Source organism: Erythrolamprus reginae, chromosome 4, assembly GCF_031021105.1.
Source record: "Erythrolamprus reginae isolate rEryReg1 chromosome 4, rEryReg1.hap1, whole genome shotgun sequence".
Classification (NCBI taxonomy): Eukaryota; Metazoa; Chordata; class Lepidosauria; order Squamata; family Dipsadidae; genus Erythrolamprus; species Erythrolamprus reginae.
In genome coordinates, this window is record NC_091953.1 from 8519193 (window position 1) to 8536998 (window position 17806).

The 17806-nt window shown below is 43.6% G+C and overlaps 1 protein-coding gene across 1 annotated transcript in view; it reads right to left on the bottom strand.

The window, feature by feature from the left end:
- Nucleotides 1-17806, bottom strand: part of ME3 (malic enzyme 3) — a 101500-nt gene that overhangs the window by 41539 nt on the left and 42155 nt on the right. The window contains exons 3-5 of the mRNA XM_070749571.1: nt 17613-17746; nt 13535-13684; nt 6812-6887 (exon numbers count right to left, since the gene is read on the bottom strand). Of these exons, the coding sequence (XP_070605672.1) occupies nt 6812-6887; nt 13535-13684; nt 17613-17746 (360 nt within the window). The remainder of the gene's footprint in view (nt 1-6811; nt 6888-13534; nt 13685-17612; nt 17747-17806) is intronic.

The following is a 17806-nucleotide window of genomic DNA, read 5'->3' on the forward strand; positions in this document are numbered from 1 at the left end:
TTCTTTTTGAATTCTGTGTAATAAGGAATTCCGTTCTCGAAGGTGCCAATGCTGTCACTTGAGGAAAAGTATTTCACCCAATACTAAAAAGGTATAGACATTGTAAGATAGATATAGATATCGTCCAGGAGCAATTGTTTATTTATTTTATTTATTCATTTGTCCAATACACAAATACATAGGAAGAAAAATAGACATGTAGTAATATATATAAGGGTAAAAGTGAACTTAGAGGAGAGGATATATGAAAGAAAGAAAATATATATGATAAGTGAGAGAAAGGAAAGACAATTGGACAGGGGACGAAAGGCACACCAGTGCACCTATGTACGCCCCTTACTGGCCTCTTAGGAACCTGGAGAGGTCAATCGTGGAGAGTCTAAGGGAGAAATGTTGGGGGTTAGGGGTTGACACAATTGAGTCCGGTAATGAGTTCCACGCTTTGATAACTATATTATTATTATTATTATTATTATTATTATTATTATTATTATTATTATTATTATTATATTATTATTAATATTATTAAAATATTATTTTCCTGAAATGCCACCAGTCCCCTAATCATCTTTGTTGCTCTTCTCTGCACTCTTTCAGACCATGTTCTCAAACACTGGATTTGCAAAAAAAAGTTGTGGACAACTGGCTGAGATCCACAATAGTCCCTATACAAATTCTGGATTGACTCAATTACACTTGGGACGATTTCTTTCTCACTGTTACTTTACTTTTTTTTTTTTTTTTTAAAGCAAAAATATTAATAATAAGAATGCAAAGCATCTCTTCATCTACAAAAATGGATATTTATAGCTCAAGGTTGAACTGTGGGGTACTTGGTGCTCTCTGAACTTGGTTTTCTTGCAGATGTTTCATTGACCAACTAGTTTAGTTTAGTTATAGTTTATTAGATTTGTATGCTAGGTAATATCAGGGATAAATGTTTTGTAAAATCATATCCATCAGGTCACAAGGATTTTTAAAGTGACAACAAATATAATACAATGGTACCTCTACTTACGAACTTAATTAGTTATGACCAGGTTCTTAAATATAAAAGATTGTAAGAAGAAGCAATTTTTCCCATAGGAATCAATGGAAAAGCAAATAATGTGTGCGATTGGGGAAACCACAGGGAGGGTGGAGGCCCTGTTTCCTTCCGGGAGATTCCTAGAGAGGCCCCACGGAGGCTTCTCCCCGCCTTTTTTGGCCCTGTTTCCTCCCAGGAGATTCCTAGAGAGGCCCCATGGAGGCTTCTCCCCGCCTTTTTTGGCCCTGTTTCCTCCCAGGAGATTCTTAGAGAGGCCCCACGGAGGCTTCTCCCTGCCTTTTCTGGCCCTGTTTCCTCCCAGGAGATTCCTAGAGAGGCCCCACAGAGGCTTCTCCCCGCCTTTTCCCGCCATGTTTCCTCCCAGGAGATGCCTAGAGAGGCCCCACAGAGGCTTCTCCCCACCTTTTTTGGCCCTGTTTCCTCCCAGGAGATTCCTAGAGAGGCCCCACGGAGGCTTCTCCCTGCCTTTTCCGGTTACAGTTTTGGAGGCTCTGGTTTGTAAGTGGAAAATGGTTCTTGAGAAGAGGCAAAAAAATCTTGAACACCCGGTTCTTATCTAGAAAAGTTTGTAAGTAGAGGCATTCTTAGGTAGAGGTACCACTGTATTTGAATTCAACATAGGACTGTTGTGTTGCTAGTAAGTGGTGTAATTTGTATTTTTTTCTTCTCGCCAAGTAATATAAAGGGAATAAGTAAATCCCCATGTTGTTATTGTTGTTCAGTTTAAGTCATTGGACAACCATTTGTCTGAAATGGTATATTCTGTTATGACCTGCAGAAAAAACAATGGCTGCCAACCTGCCTTTCATTGAGGACCTGTATACTGCACGAGTCAAAAAAAGGGTGGTGAAAATATTTACTGACCCCTCACATCCTGGACATAAACTATTTCAACTCCTACCCTCAAAACGTTGCTACAGAGCACTGCACACCAAGACAACTAGACACAAGAACACTTTCCCCCCCGAACGCCATCACTCTGCTAAACAAATAATCCCCTCAACACTGTCAAACTTTTTACTAAGTTTGCACTTCTATTTCTACTAGCTTTTTCTCATCATTCCTATCACCCTCTTCCTCCCACTTAGGACTGTATTATTGTAACTTGTTGCTTGTATCCTAAGATTTTTATTAATATTGATTGTTTCTTCATTGCTTATTTGACCCCTGTGACAATCATTAAGTGTTGTACCACGTGATTTTTGACAAATCTATATTTTCTTTCATGTACACTGAGAGCATCTGCACCAAGACAAATTCCTTGTGTGTCCAATCACACTTGGCCAATAAAGAATTCTATTCTATTCTATTCTATTCTATTCACCATTCCTCACTTCAAAAAATCTACCTATTCGAGGGACTGGTTAGAAGAGAAGGAGAGATGCTGGTTTACTTAGAAATAGACTGCTGGGATCCCCCCCCCCTCTAGCCGACAAGGATTTTGGTTTAAAATATTAACATATTACAGATGATTAAAGGCAGAAATCCCAGCAGGATTTAAACACGTGCCACATGGATTGTGGTTTCTTTTTTCTGCCGAAAACAAACGGGCATCGCCGTTTGATAGAAAACGATGAAAGCCATGAATGGGAATCAAACGTTTCCATTTCTTTAGATCACTCCGTTGTTTTCAACTGAAGAAATCAATTCCACAAGAATCCATCTACAGATAATTGTTTGTGCCCTGGGCTATGGGCATTAAAAAAAAAGGCCTTCCCTTTACACAAAAATACCCCTAGCACTGATCTAAATCCCCCCCCCCCCCGCAAAAAAACGTCGCTGCCCGGCTGTTTCAACTGAAACAGCCGGGTGCTTCTCAGCGTTCTCCCAATGCCGAACCCGGAAGTTCGGCAAAAGTTCGGATTCGGGTGGCCGCCGAGAAGCCCCGCCGCCCGTCTGTCACCTTTTGAAACAGCCAGGGGGCTTCTCGGCGGCCTCCCAAACGCCGAACCCAGAAGTTCGGGGTTCGCGTTCGGGTTCAGGAGGACGCTGGGAAGCCCCCCGGCTGTTTCAAAAGGTGACAGCCGGGCGGCAGGGCTTCTCAGCGGCCTCCCGAACCCGAACTTTTGCCGAACCTCCAGGTTCAGTGTTCGGGAGGCCGCCGAGAAGCCCTGCCGCCCGGCTGTCATCTTTTGAAACAGCCGGGGGGGCTTCTCGGCGGCCTCCCAAACGCTGAACGCCGAACCCGGAAGTTCGGGTTTGGCGTTCGGGTTCAGGAGGACGCTGTTTCAAAAAGCGGCAGCCGGGCGGCGGGTTCGTAAGACGGAAAACGTTCGCAAGAAGAGGCAAAAAATATCCGAACCCCGGGTTCGTATCTCGGGTTGTTTGTATGGCGAGGGGTTCGTATCATGAGGTACCACTGTACAGTGATACCTCCACTTAGGAACCTCTCATCATGTGAACTTTTCGAGATACGAACCCGGGCTTAAAATGTTTTGCCTCTTCTTCCGAACTATTTTCACCTTACGAACCCGCCACTGGAATGCCCCACCTCCGGACTTCCATTGCCAGGTGAAGCGCCCGTTTTTTCGCTGCTGGGATTCCCCTGCAGCATTGCAAAATGTGGAAGTCTGGAGGTGGGGTTTCCCATGGAGGGGAGCCTCAGGGGAATCCCAGCAGTGCAAAAACGGGCACTTCAGTTGACAAAAGGGGTGAATTTTGGGCTTGCATGCATTAATCGCTTTTCCGTTGATTCCTATGGGAAACATTGTTTTGTCTTATGAACTCTTCACCTTACGAACCTCGTCCTGGAACCAATTAAGTTTGTAAGACAAGGTATCACTGTATATGATTTTTCGTCTAAATATTTGGGATTTGCTAGCTGAGGGGCAGTAATTTGTCAGAAAGGTGCAGGGGTTGGACTAGATGCCCGACAAGCAGTGAAGGGCTGCTAGAACATAGATCTTTAAAAATATATAGTTGAAGATACAATGATAAAGTGGATGGAGAATATAGGATATTCAATAGATGGCAACAAATTTGGGAAAGAAATTATAAAATGTCAATGTCAACAGCTTATAAAGAGAATACAGTGGTACCTCATCTTACGAACACCTCTTCTAACGAACTTTTCAAGATACGAACCCGGTGTTTAAGATTTTTTTGCCTCTTCTCCCGAACTATTTTCACCTTATGAACCCAAGCTGCTGCTGCTGGGATGAAGGGGTTTCTTTTTCCCCCCTTTTTTGAAGAAAGAAAAGGGAGGGGCGGCTTGGAGGGGGAAAGACTTTGGAGAGAACAGCAAAGGGTGTCTTTTAAAGAAAGAAAAGGGAGGGGCGGCTTGGAGGGGGAAAGACTTTGGAGAGAACAGCAAAGGGTGTCTTTTAAAGAAAGAAAAGGGAGGGGCGGCTTGGAGGGGGAAAGACTTTGGAGAGAACAGCAAAGGGTGTCTTTTAAAGAAAGAAAAGGGAGGGGCAGCTTGGAGGAGGAAAGACTTTGTAGAGAACAGCCACAGGCACTGAAAGAGTGTCTTTTAAAGAAAGAAAAGGGAGGGGCGCCCCCCTTGCCTTTCTTCCTTACCACTCACCCTTTAGCCTAGCCTTGCTTCTTCCACCCGCCCCCTTTAGCTGCTTCTCCCTGCCCTCTGTTCGCCTCCCTTCTAAAGTTTGGGATTTTCCCGAAGGATTTGCACGCATTATTTGCTTTTACATTGATTCCTATGGGAAACATTGTTTCGTCTTACGAACTTTTCACCTTACGAACCTTCTCCAGGAACCAATTAAGTTCGTATCATGATGTACCACTGTATATATAAGATGTTTTATAGATGGCATATGACACCAGGAAGATTAGCAAAAATGTTTAAGAATAGATCAATGAAATGTTGGAAATGTAATCAGCTACCAGGCTCTTTTTATCATATGTGGTGGACATGCACAGAAGTTAAGAAATTTTGGAAAGAGAGTCAGCATTGGATGCGAAAGATTTTGAAAAGGACTATTGAATTTAAACCAGAAATATTCTTATTAGGTATTCTACCAGAAAATTTTAATAAAGAAGAAATATATTTGATTATACATATTTTAACAGCTGCTAGAATAGCATATGCACAAAATTGGAAGCTGAATAAAATTCCAGACGAAAGAGAAATATTACATAAGATTTTAGATTGTGCTGAAATGAATAGGCTTACTTTAAAACTTAAAGATAAAGAGGAGTGTGATTACTATAAGATTTGGGGAAAGCTTTATGAATGATTAAAAATTAAAAATAATTGAGAAGTATTTTCTTTTAATTACTTTTGAAAAAATATATGATGATTTAATTTTAATCTATTAAAGACCCAGATGACGAAATAAGGATTATTGCTCATGTTGTTTTATTGCATGTTGGAAGAAAAATAAAGAAAAAATTTATACCCAAATAAAAAATATATATTTTATTTTGTTCTTAGATGAAGACGAGTGAGATTTTGGTGATTTTTGCCGATATTTTTGCTTCCACGCGAGCAGAAGCAAAAAAATCAGTTAAAGTCGCCAATACCTTGTTTGCGTGAGCATCTTCATGTGATATTTCGCTTGCTGCGCATGCGCATAGGCCAAATCTTGTGCCGACGGGCATGCACGTGTTTGGGGTACACAGCTGCGCACGCATCCTGAAAATCCGTACCGGATGGTAGCACCTTAACATTCCGGTAGTAGACCATTACTGGCGCAGAAGGCAAAAGAACACAAATGGTGGCATCCGGGCAGGTGGGCGGAGCCTCGCGATCCCTTTGCGACCGGTTCTCTGATGACAGACAGCCACGAACGAACTGGGAGCATTTCACCCTAAGTGTTGTGGTTAGCTCTGGCCCTGCTCCTGCCCCAAGGACTGTGGATGTGGGGGAGACATCCACATGCTGCAGGCCTGTTTTGCCCCCGGTGGAATCTGCTGATGAAGGCTCCTCTGACCAAGAAGACATGAGTGACAGGGAGGAGGAGAGTGGGGCAGACAGCTCAGAAGGAGATCAATTATCTAGCTCCTCCTTGGATTCGGAACAAGAGTTAATGATACAGCCACGCATGCAGAGAGCGATGCATAGGCAGCAACAACTGAGAGATTATTATCAAAGAAAATGAGGCCACCTGTGGTTGGGTGGGGCTATGGTAATTAGTGAGGCTGCTATAAATAGCAGCCTGTGGGTCTGGCCATTGTGGAGGGTTATCTGATCATTGTATTTCGTGACTGCTTTACTGACTTTGACTTTTTGTGTGCTGATTTTTCCCCGCTTTGAAACTTAACCAGAGCAAAGTGTGTTTCACTTTGTGAAAGAAGAAGGTCTGTGAATTGCATCACAGCTGCAAGCTAAGTATCACAGAACTGATAAGGGACTTGTACAAATGACCAGTTTGGTTGGAGACGAGTGCTCTTTGCTATACCAAAAGAGGGCTTAGGTTAAGTGAATTTTCATTATAAAGAACATTGTTTTGAATTTTCAAACGTGTGTGTGTGTCTGAAATTTGTACCTGTGAAGTTTTGGGAGGAGTCTACGAGAGAGCCCGACAGAACACCAAGTAGGCTCCTTCACACAATATGGTGTCATGTTGCCTCGTCTTCTCAAAGTAATTTGTCCTCTCGTGCTGATGAGAGTGTCAAAGAGATGGAATCCAAGGCCTGAATCTAAGATCAAGGTCAATCCTTAATTAGCCCTAAAAAAATTCCTTCAATCACAGAAGTCCGGCTTTTAAAAAGTCGCTCATTTGTAATAGGTTTCTGATTCCACAAAACAATAAAGGTTCTTTATTCCTCCTGATCAAAAATGAATCAATCAGTCCCCATTACCTTAATGTTGTCCTCCGGCCACGAATTCAGCATTGTGGCAATGTGTCCTTTGTCGTGAATGGTAATGAATAGCCCACTGGGGAAGAAAAAGAGGATAAATTACACAAACACACACACACATGAAAACTAATCTGTGCAGAAGCAGGACTTGCAAAGAAGGTTGGGCACTGAATGACATGGAAAAAACCTTTTACACATCCCAGCGACCGATCAGAGCCCACAGAATTGGCCTTCTCCAGGTCCCGTCAGCCAAGCAATATCAGCTGGCGAGGCCACGGGAAGGGCCTTCTCTGTGGCGGCTCTGGTCTTCTGGAACCAGCTCTCCTCGGAGATTTGCATGGCCCCCACTCTCATGGCCTTTCGAAAAGCCTTTAAAACACAGCTCTGCCAGCAGGCCTGGGGCCCTTGAGCATTATACTCATATCAATGTTCTAGGTCCTACAGAGTTGGCCTTCTCCAGGTCCTATCAACTAGACAATGTCATTTGGCGGGACCTAGGGGAAGAGCCTTCTCTGTGGGGGGCCCAACCCTCTGGAATCAGCTCCCCCCCAGAGATTCATACTGCCCCCACCTTCCTTGCCTTTCGTACAAGTCTAAAGACTCACCTATGCCGTCAAGCTTGGGGTCATTAGATTTTGTCCCCTGGCCAATGAATATACACTGGGTTTATTGATTGAATGGATATGTATGTATTTTAACTGCTTCTTTAGTTTTTAGATTTAACTCTTAATTTTAATTAATTGGATTTTGATGTACATTGTCTACCTACCTACCTACCCACCCACCCACTACTCTTTTACTGAAAGAGTAGTAGATCCTTGGAACAAACTTCCAGCAGACGTGGTTGGTAAATCCACAGTAACTGAATTTAAACATGCCTGGGATAAACATATATCCATTGTAAGATAAAATACAGGAAATAGTATAAGGGCAGACTAGATGGACCATGAGGTCTTTTTCTGCCGTCAGTCTTCTATGTTTCTATCCTATCTTGTATTTTTCTGCATCCTATCCTACCCTACCCTACCCTATCCTATCATATCCTAGTCTATTCATCCCATCCCATCCTGTTATTCTATTCTTTACCAAACTAGGCAGCACCATCATTGCCACTAGTCTAATGACATTACCAAGTTGGGTAAAAAAATGTCTGCATGAAAACAACCAATCTTAGAGAGCATTAAGTACTCAGCAGTTCAACTCTGGGCTACAAATACAGTGATCCCTCGATTTTCGCGATCTCGATTATTGCGAAACGCTATATCGCGATTTTTCAAAAAATAATAATTAAAAAATACTCCACGTTTTTTCCCATCCGATGACGTCATACGTCATCACCAAGAGTCACTTCTCTCTCCCTTTCTCTTCCTTTTTCTCTATCCTTTCTACCTCTTACTCTTTCTTTCTCTCCCTTCTTCATTCAATTTTCTCTCCCTCCCTTTCTCTCTCTTTCCTTTCTCTCCCTCCCTCCCTGTGCCTGCCCTGCACCACCCAACAGGGACGAACAGCCCCCGATCGTCGGTTCGTCGCCCCCCCCCACACAGAGGGAGATTGGGCTGCGAGGGCAGTGGATCCGCGTCCCCAGCCACCGGCTTGGATTCCCCTCCCGGCGGCATTGGGCTGCCCTGCATCGCTCACCTTCTGCGGTGGCTGCTTTAGCGGGGAAGGAGGAGTTTGGGGAGAAGATGAAGGCAGCGGGCAGCAGCTGAGGCGAAGCGAGACGAAGGCGGCGAGGAGCGGCGAATCCACCTCCCCAGATCGGGCTGGTGGGGGCGGCAGCCACCGGAGGGAGATCGGGCTGGTGGGGGCGGCGAATCCACCTCCCCAGCCGGGCAGTGGCCGGCCGAGCTAACGGGAGAGCGGCGAGTGAGTGAGCGGCCGGCCGGGCAGGTGGGCGAGCGGCGAACGGTGGGCGAGCGGGTGCTGGGGGGGCGGGGGCAGCCGACATTGAAAGCAATCTGTCGGCTTCCAAACTCCCCGGCTCCACCATCTGCTCATGCGCGGCCATGGAAAAAAGGGCGCACATGCGCAGATGGTGTTTTTACTTCTGCACCGCTACTTTGCGAAAAATCGATTATCGCGAGGGGTCTTGGAACGGAACCCTCACGATAATCGAGGGATCACTGTAATCTCTTGTTTTCAGGTTGTTACTGTACAGTATTTTTGCCCTGTGAAGATAAAACAAATTGCTTTAGGACCATGTGTACCATTCTCTATTTCTGGGTTCAGGAACATAAGAAGCTTTTTTTCCCCAAAGAACCAGAAAACCCAAAGGAAGGAGACCCTTAAAACATCTGATTTATGAACTACGGTAAACAAGGGTTAAGAGGTGACTGCTTGCCTACTCGGGCTGACCGGACAAGATCTTTTCCAAAGAGAAAAAGAAATACCCTTTGCAAAGAAGAATGCTATTCCCCCATGTGATATTCATCACTTATAATAATAGCTAAAAAAACCAGCCCTTTCCACGGATGGGGATTGAAAGAGAAAAAAAGAAAGAAAGAAAGAAAGAAATAGATAATTGAAAAAATATGCAGTGGAATACAGCTTCAAAGGGAGTTGGAACTTGCCTGCAACTATTTACAGAACATTTACAAAGGTTTGGTCTCCTTTGTGAATTAGAAAACCAAACCCAATTTGAAACCTTCTCGTTTACAGTCTGGGATCGAACCAGCGGCCAGATTTCCATTGGATGGTGGCAAGAAAAACTGTCTGTGAAAGGACAGGTGGAATACTCAAATTTGGTTTCCTGGGGAGAAAAGCAGTTGGATTTCATCAGCACCAGGAAGATTTTGTGCCAATTTATTTCCTAGCTGCATCCAAAGAAGGGGAGACCTCCTATAATGTATTGGGTGTATGAATCGATCATGCAACCAAACCCTGATTCGTAGACAGGGACACAGACATAGGAGATGGCAGCCAATTTATCTAGGATGCATCAATAAAGGAGAATATTTATAGCTCAGGGTTGAAATGAGGGGTCCTCGGTGGTCCCTGAGCTTGGTTGTTGCAAATTATTTTATTATTATTATTTATTGGATTTGTATGCCGCCCCTCTCCGGAGACTCGGGGCGGCTAACAGCAATAATAAAACAGTACACAATAATAATCCAGTATTAAAAACGATTAAAAAACCCATTAATATAAAAACCAAACATACATACAGACATACCATGCATAAAATTGTAAAGGCCTAGGGGGAAAGAGTCTCAATTCCCCCATGCCTGACGGCAGAGGTGGGTTTTAAGTAGCTTACGAAAGGCAAGGAGGGTGGGGGCAATTCTAATCTCTGGGGGGAGTTGGTTCCAGAGGGCCGGGGCCGCCACAGAGAAGGCTCTTCCCCTGGGTCCCGCCAAGCGGCATTGTTTAGTTGACGGGACCTGGAGAAGACCCACTCTTTGGGACCTAACTGGTCGCTGGGATTTGTGCATTTATTTATAAATAATGTTGGTTTCACAGGATATAATCATAGTAAAATACATCAATAGAAAAAGAGAAGGAAAGACATTAGGAATAATATAGAAGAAATAATTATTGGGAATAATAGAGTTCATACACATGGAGCTAGTAGAAATATAAGAGACATTAGGACAGGGGATGGAAGGCACGCTGGTGGACTTATGGACGCCCCTTACTGACCTCTTAGGAATCTGGAGAGGTCAACCGTGGATAGACTAAGGGTAAAATTTTGGGAGTTCGGGGATGACACTACAGAGTCTGGTAAAGAGTTCCATGCTTCAACAACTCGATTACGTATTTTTTGCAGTCAAGTTTGGAGCGGTTAATATTAAGTTTGCATCTGTTGTGTGCTCGTGTGTTGTTGTGGTTGAAGCTGAAGTAGCTGTTGACAGGGAAGACGTTGTAGCAAATGATCTTGTGGGCTATGCTAGGTCATGTTTGAGGCATCGTAGTTCTAAGCTTTCTAGACCCAGGATTGAAAGTCTAGTCTCGTAGGGTATTCTGTTTCGAGTGGAGGAGTGAAGGGCTCTTCTGGTGAAGTATCTTTGGACATTTTTTGGACATTACATTTGTAATGCATTCAGAGAACACCAAGGATTCCTCAAATAGAGAATGATTCAGCCAGTTATTCAAATTGAGAATCGAGACTAAACAAAAGAGAAGTGGTACCTTAAATTTCATCCCTGTGAATCTCTCTCTGTATGCTGTTGTTGGGTCACGTGAATATTTGTAGCTCAGGATTGAAATCAGGGGTCCTTGGTGCTGTCTGGGCTTGGGTTCTTTCTTTCTTTCTTTCTTTCTTTCTTTCTTTCTTTCTTTCTTTCTTTCTTTCTTTCTTTCTTTCATTATCCAACTAGGTAATGTCATCAGGATGAGGCTAGTCAGAGAAGCATGGGGCTGGTTTGTGCCTTCCCCAAGGCTCTTCTCCACCTTTCAACTCTGAATTTAAAATATTTTATTTTTGTTTTAATTATAATATTTAGACAGGAAGGAAGGAAGGAAGGAAGGAGAAAGAGGGAGGCATGAAAGAAGGAAGGAAGAAAGGATGGGCAGAGAAGGTTGGAGGAAGGAAGGAAGGAAAGAAAGAAAGAAAAGGGGGAGGGAGGGAGGGAGGAAGGAGAAGGAGGGAGGCACAAAAGAAGGAAAGGAGAACGAATGGGGAGCGAAGGTAGGAGGCACAAAGAAAGGAAGGAAGGAAGGAAGGAAAAGGGAGAGGGAGGGAGAAAGGAAGGAAGGAGAAAGAGGGAGGCACGAAATAAGGAAGGGCGAAAGAATGGGGGGAGAAGGTAGGAGGCAGAAAAGAAGGAAAGGAGGAAGGCAGGAAGGAAGGAAAGAAAAGGGGGAGGGAGGGAAGGAGGAAGGAAAGAAGGAGAAAGAGGGAGGCATGAAAAAAGGAAGATGGACAGAGAAGGGGGGAGGCACAAAGGAAGGAAAGAAGGAAGGAAGGACGGACAGAAAAGGAGGGAGGGAGGAAAGAAGGAGAAAGAGGGAAGCATGAAAAAAGGAAGGAACGAAAGACGGACAGAGAGGGAGGGAGGAAGGAAGGCAGACAAGCAGGCAGGCTTGCTAACCACAGTTGCTACTAGCGGTTACCATGCAAGATTATTAGAAATTTAAAAGTTATAGATGTGATGGAGGCCGTTTAAATGAAACTTCAAGGTAACATTTTGCTATTAACCTCGGGCACAGTGAGCTGTACTATACTGTATTGTTCTCAAACAACACTGTTTTTATTCATCTTAGAAGACTTTTTCCATTTGTCATTACAAACACGCACTGAGATATTGGATAATTGCATCAAGAATGTTTTCCTTCTGGGGGAAACCACCCACGGAAAGTTAGGGAGCAATTAGAAGGAGAACATTTGATGCCAATGTTTCAAACCTTCGAAGCGAGAAGCAGGCAGCAGAAGGAAATAAGACTTTAGTAACCGAGTAGTTAATGCATGGAACTCATTACCTGACTCTGTGGTATCATCACCTCACCCCCAAAACTTTACCCTTAGACTATCCACTGCTGACCCCTCCCGATTCCTGAGAGGTCAGTAAGGGCTGTGCATAAGTGCACCAGCTTGATTTACTTGGAGTTATATTGTGTTGTTTAAGTGTTCCCTTTATTTTTTTGAGCAGTATATATATAAACATTGTTATCTATCTATCTATCTATCTATCTATCTATCTATCTATCTATCTATCTATCTATCTATCTATCTATCTATCTATCTATCTACAGTATCTATCTATCTATCTATCTATCTATCTATCTATCTATCTATCTATCTATCTATCTATCTATCTATCTATCTATCTATCTATCTATCTATCTATCTATCTATTAGATTTGTAGGCCCCCCCTCTCCGCAGACTCGGGGCGGCTAACAGCAATAGTGAAACAACATATAACAAATCTAATATTTAAAATAGTTTAAAAGACCCTAATTTAAAAACCAAACATACACACAAACATACCGTGCATAGGCCTGGGGGGAAGGAATATCTCAGTTCCCCCATGCCTGACGACATAGGTGGGTTTTAAGGAGCTTATGAAAGGCGAGGAGGGTGGGGGCAATTCTGATCTCCGGGGGGAGCTGGTTCCAGAGGGTTGGGGCCGCCACAGAGAAGGCTCTTCCCCTGGGTCCCACCAAACGACATTGTTTAGTCAACGGGACCTGGAGAAGGCCAACTCTGTGGGACCTAACTGGTCGCTGGGATTCGTGCGGCAGAAGGTGGTCCCGGAGATATTATAATCTTTGTATACAGTGTTCCCTCGATTTTCGCAGGGGATACGTTCCGAGACCGCCCGCGAAAGTCGAATTTCCGCAAAGTAGAGATACGGAAGTAAATACACCATTTTTGGCTATGGACAGTATCACAAGCCTTCCCTTAACACTTTAAACCCCTAAATTACCATTTCCCATTCCCTTAACAACCATTTACTCACCATTATTACTGGTACTCACCATTGAATAAGACACTTAGTGATCCTGATATTTATAAACATAATTATTTATTAACAATAATTATTTTTTTTGTTATTTATTTGCAAAAATTATTAGTTTGGTGATGACGTATGACATCATCAGGCGGGAAAAACGTGGTATAGAAAAAAACCACGAAGTATTTTTTAATTAATATTTTTTTAAAAACCGTGATATAGGCTATTCGCGAAGTTCGAACCCGCGAAAATCGAGGGAACACTGTACTACCAATATGTACTTGACAAAACAAATAAATAAAAATAAATAAAATAACTCTGTCTACTCACCGAGGCCGTCTGAAGGCCAGGCCATACAACTGGCAAGCCAATCCAACAGTCGGAGTGTACACTATTGGCATAAATCTTTCTATGTCGGAGGTGAGGACCCGGTAAAACAGTTTCTCGTTTCTGTCTTGAAGTGTCATGAGGATGATATACCTAAAAAAGAAAAAGAGAACACAAGAAAAGGAAGAGATGAAAAGAGGAATTGACGCAAGCATTTGCACTTTGAATGATCTGGAAAGGCTCCACCCAAGTCAACAAGAAACAGAGAAACATGGAAGATTGACGGCAGAAAAAGACCTCATGGTGTCCACACCCATAATTCATGCTTCCTCCCCTCCCCGGAGGCCTTCTGGAGGCGGAAACGGCCTGTTTCCCAACTTCTGGTGGGCCCAGTAGGCTCATGTTTTTTCCTCCCCAGGTTCCAAAGGCTTCCCTAGAGCCAGGGGAGGAAAAAAATGCCTTCCCCCATCCCTCTGGAGGCTCTCTGGAAGCCAAAAACATCTGCTGGCACATGAGCTGTTGTCCTAGCTCAGGGGTAGGCAAAGTTAGCTCTTCTATGACTTGTGGACTTCAACTCCCAGAATTCCTGAGCCAGTCATGCTATCTCATTAATTATGGGAGTTGAAGTCCACATGCCACAGAAGAGCCAACTTTGCCTACTCCTGCCCTAGCTCAACTCCAATGTGCATTTGTGTGCTGGCCAGCTCATTTTGGCTCACACAGAGGCTCTGGGAGGATGTTTTTGCCTTCCAGAGAGCCTCCGAGGGGGATAGGGGAGGGTGTTTTTACTTCCCACGGCTCCAGGGAAGCCTTTGGAGCAGAGGTCCCCAAACTTGGCAACTTTAAGACTTGTGGACTTCAACTCCCAGAGTTCTCCAGCCAGCTTAGCTGGCTGGAGAATTCTTGGAGTTGAAGTCCACAAGTCTTAAAGTTGCCAAGTTTGGAGACCCTTGCTTTGGAGCCTGGGAAGGGTGAAAAACAGGCCTACTGGGCCCACCAAAAGTTGAAAAACAGGCCATTTCCAGCCCCCAGAGGACCTCCGGGGTGCAAGGAAAGCTTTTTTTGCCTTTCCCAGGCATTGAATTATGGGTGTGGGCACTCATGCATGCACGATAGAGCACATGCATGCTCTTTCGGCACCGGAGGAAAAAAATGTTCGCCATCACTGCGCTAGACCCAGAATGGACTATCTGAGACCAGACTATAACTATAAAGTTCTTCCCAACAAAGGCGGGATTTTTTCCTCCTAAAAATGAAGGGAAGCACACAAGGGAGCATTGTTCAACTTCTTGATTTTAAAAGAAAAAACCATTTCCATTGCTTTTAATAAATTTACTTAGAGAAGGATTGAATCTGGATTTCATCCTAACGCTTTAGGCTAAGATTCATCGTGAAACAGCTCCCATCTTTTCCCCATCACACTAAAAAACAAATGATCGTATAGTACCCAGAATAGTAACCATGGAAGAATAAATGATGCAAAACAAGAGACATCATTACTTTATGCTGTTTTGCATTTTTTAATTCCCCCCCCCCCACTTTCTCTTCCTCTCCTCATCATACTTCCTGCCTATTTTTATTTTTTAGTGAGGTTGATCTTTTTATAGCATTTATCTTATTGGGTTTCATGCAGTTTTATCTTTTAGTATTACTGTATAAGCCACCCAGATTTACAGTGTGGCAAAAGGGGCAGCTAATAAATGTTACAAATAAAATAACTAAACAATAAGTCAGTGATTTTCAACCTTTTTTGAGCCGCGGAACATTTTTTACATTTGCGAAACCCTGGGGCACATTGAGCGGGGGTGGGGGGGCGGCTAAAAAAAGTTTGGACAAAAAAATTCTCTCTTCTTCCCCTTCGCTCTATTTCTTTCTCCCTCCCTCTTTCTCTCCCTTCCTTCCTCTTTCTTTCTCTCTCCATCCCTCTTTCTCTTCCTTCCTTCCTCTTTTTTGCTCTCTTTCTCTCTCCCTCCCTACCTCCCTCTATGTCTTTCTCTCTCTCTCTCTTGCTTTCTTTCTCTCTTGCTTTCTTTCTCTCTTGTTCTCTTTCTCTCTCGCTCGCTCTTTCTCTCTCTTGCTTTCTTTCTCTCTCTCTTTCTTTCTCTCTTGCTTTCCCTCTGCCTTGCTTTCTTTCTGTCTTTCTTTCTCTCTTGGTTTCTTTCTCTCTGAGCTTCGCGGCACACCTGACCATGTCTCGCGGCACACTAGTGTGCCACGGCACACTGGTTGAAAAACACTGCAATAAGTTAACATTTTGTGATAGACTTGGTGTTTTTTTCCAGGTTCCCCCACAAAAGGACCGACAACGGCATAATTAATAATAATTTATTTATTTATTTATTGGATTTGTATGCCGCCCCTCTCCGCAGACTCGGGGCGGCTAACAACAGCAATAAAACAATATATAACAAAATCCAATACTAAAAACAGTTAAAAACCCATTATATAAAAACCAATCATACATACAAACATACCATGCATAAAATTGTAAAGGCCTAGGGGGAAGTGTATCTCAGTTCCCCAATGCCTGGCGGCAGAGGTGGGTTTTAAGCAGCTTTCGAAAGGCAAGGAGGGTGGGGGCAATTCTAATCTCTGGGGGGAGTTGGTTCCAGAGGGTCGGGGCTGCCACAGAGAAGGCTCTTCCTCTGGGTCCCGCCAAGTGACATTGTTTGGTTGATGGGACCCGGAGAAGACCCACTCTGTGGGACCTAACTGGTCGCTGGGATTCGTGCAGCAGAAGGCGGTCCCTGAGATAATCTGGTCCGGTGCCATGAAGGGCTTTATAATAATAATAATAATAACAACAACAACAACAACAATAATAATAATTATTATTATAATTTATTAGACTTGTATGCCACCCCTCTCCGAAAAGAGAAATCTCCAATGGTGTTAGGACTAAAGCTGCTATTCTGTCCCCTTGGAACCTATATTTACAATCTGACCAATCAGGTGTTTACAGTGGGCGTGTCCCTCTATCCTTCCTTCCAATCAGCTTAAAGCTCTGTTGGGAGAATTGGCGCCAGACTTATGGTTGGTCGCCACAACATGAAGAACTGTATTAAGGCGTCATTAGAAAGGTTGAGAACCACTGCTCTAGAGGCAATGGTGGCGCAGTGGTTAGAGTGCAGCACTGCAGGCTACTTCAGGTAACTGCTAGCTGTAGTTCATCAGTTCAAATCTCACCACCGTCTCAAGGTTGACTCAGCCTTCCATCCTTCTGAGGTGGGTAAAATGAGAACCCAGATGGTTGGGGGCAATATGCTGATTCTCTAAACCGTTTAGAGAGGGCTGTAAAAGCACTATGAAGTGGTATATAAGTCTAAATGCTACTGCTATTGCTAAGTTGGTTAACTGAGTAATTGTTCTAACTCGTCCTTCTTTTCATTAAAGTAAACACCCCAAATTCCAGCAAACGTTCTCTATATGTTTTAGGGAGGAAGGGTGTGCTCTTCCTTTTACAAATGTTGTAGGATGCTACGTTAAAAAAAATATCCTACAGTTTATTTATTATTTATTTATTGGATTTGTATGCCTCCCCTCTCCGTAGACTAGTTATCCTACTGGTGATGTAGAAACATAGAAACATAGAAGATTGACGGCAGAAAAAGACCTCATGGTCCATCTAGTCTGCCCTTATACTATTTCCTGTATTTTATCTTAGAATGGATATATGTTTATTCCAGGAAAGTTCTTTAAAAAGTTCAAAAGCTTCTGCCACGTTTACAGCCCAGAGAAGAATAATCCGGTCGAAGAAGCGGCTACGAGAGGTCACATTGTAATAACACTTCAAGGAAGTCCTTATCTATGCGGGGAAAATGTGTGAACACCATGGGGATAAGCTGGGGTCAGTTTACTATTTCTGTTGGATGGATACCTCCACAGGAACCCGAAACAAAACATAGCACAGAGATTTTGAGACTGATCTGGGAACAGCTAGACCCCTATGAACAAATGCCTGGTGAGATGCCAGCGAATTGGCAATTTCTCCACAACCGCAAAAGGGTCAACACCCAAGTTCCAGAGTCTCTAGTTCCAAAGATAAGATTTATGCACGCATCCCCAGCTCACTTCTGCTCACTTGTCTAGATCATTGGATTTGGTCTCGTAGCTTTTCAGGACCCGGAAAACTTGAACATCTTGGCTCAGGAAGCAAGGTGGGAGAAGACCGTGTATGCCCAGCTGGAGCCTCTCTTGAAGGGTGAAGGCCATGCCCTAGGATGGAAGAGAGGATGGGTGGGTTAAAACAATGCAACAGAACCAGTCTCTTAAAAG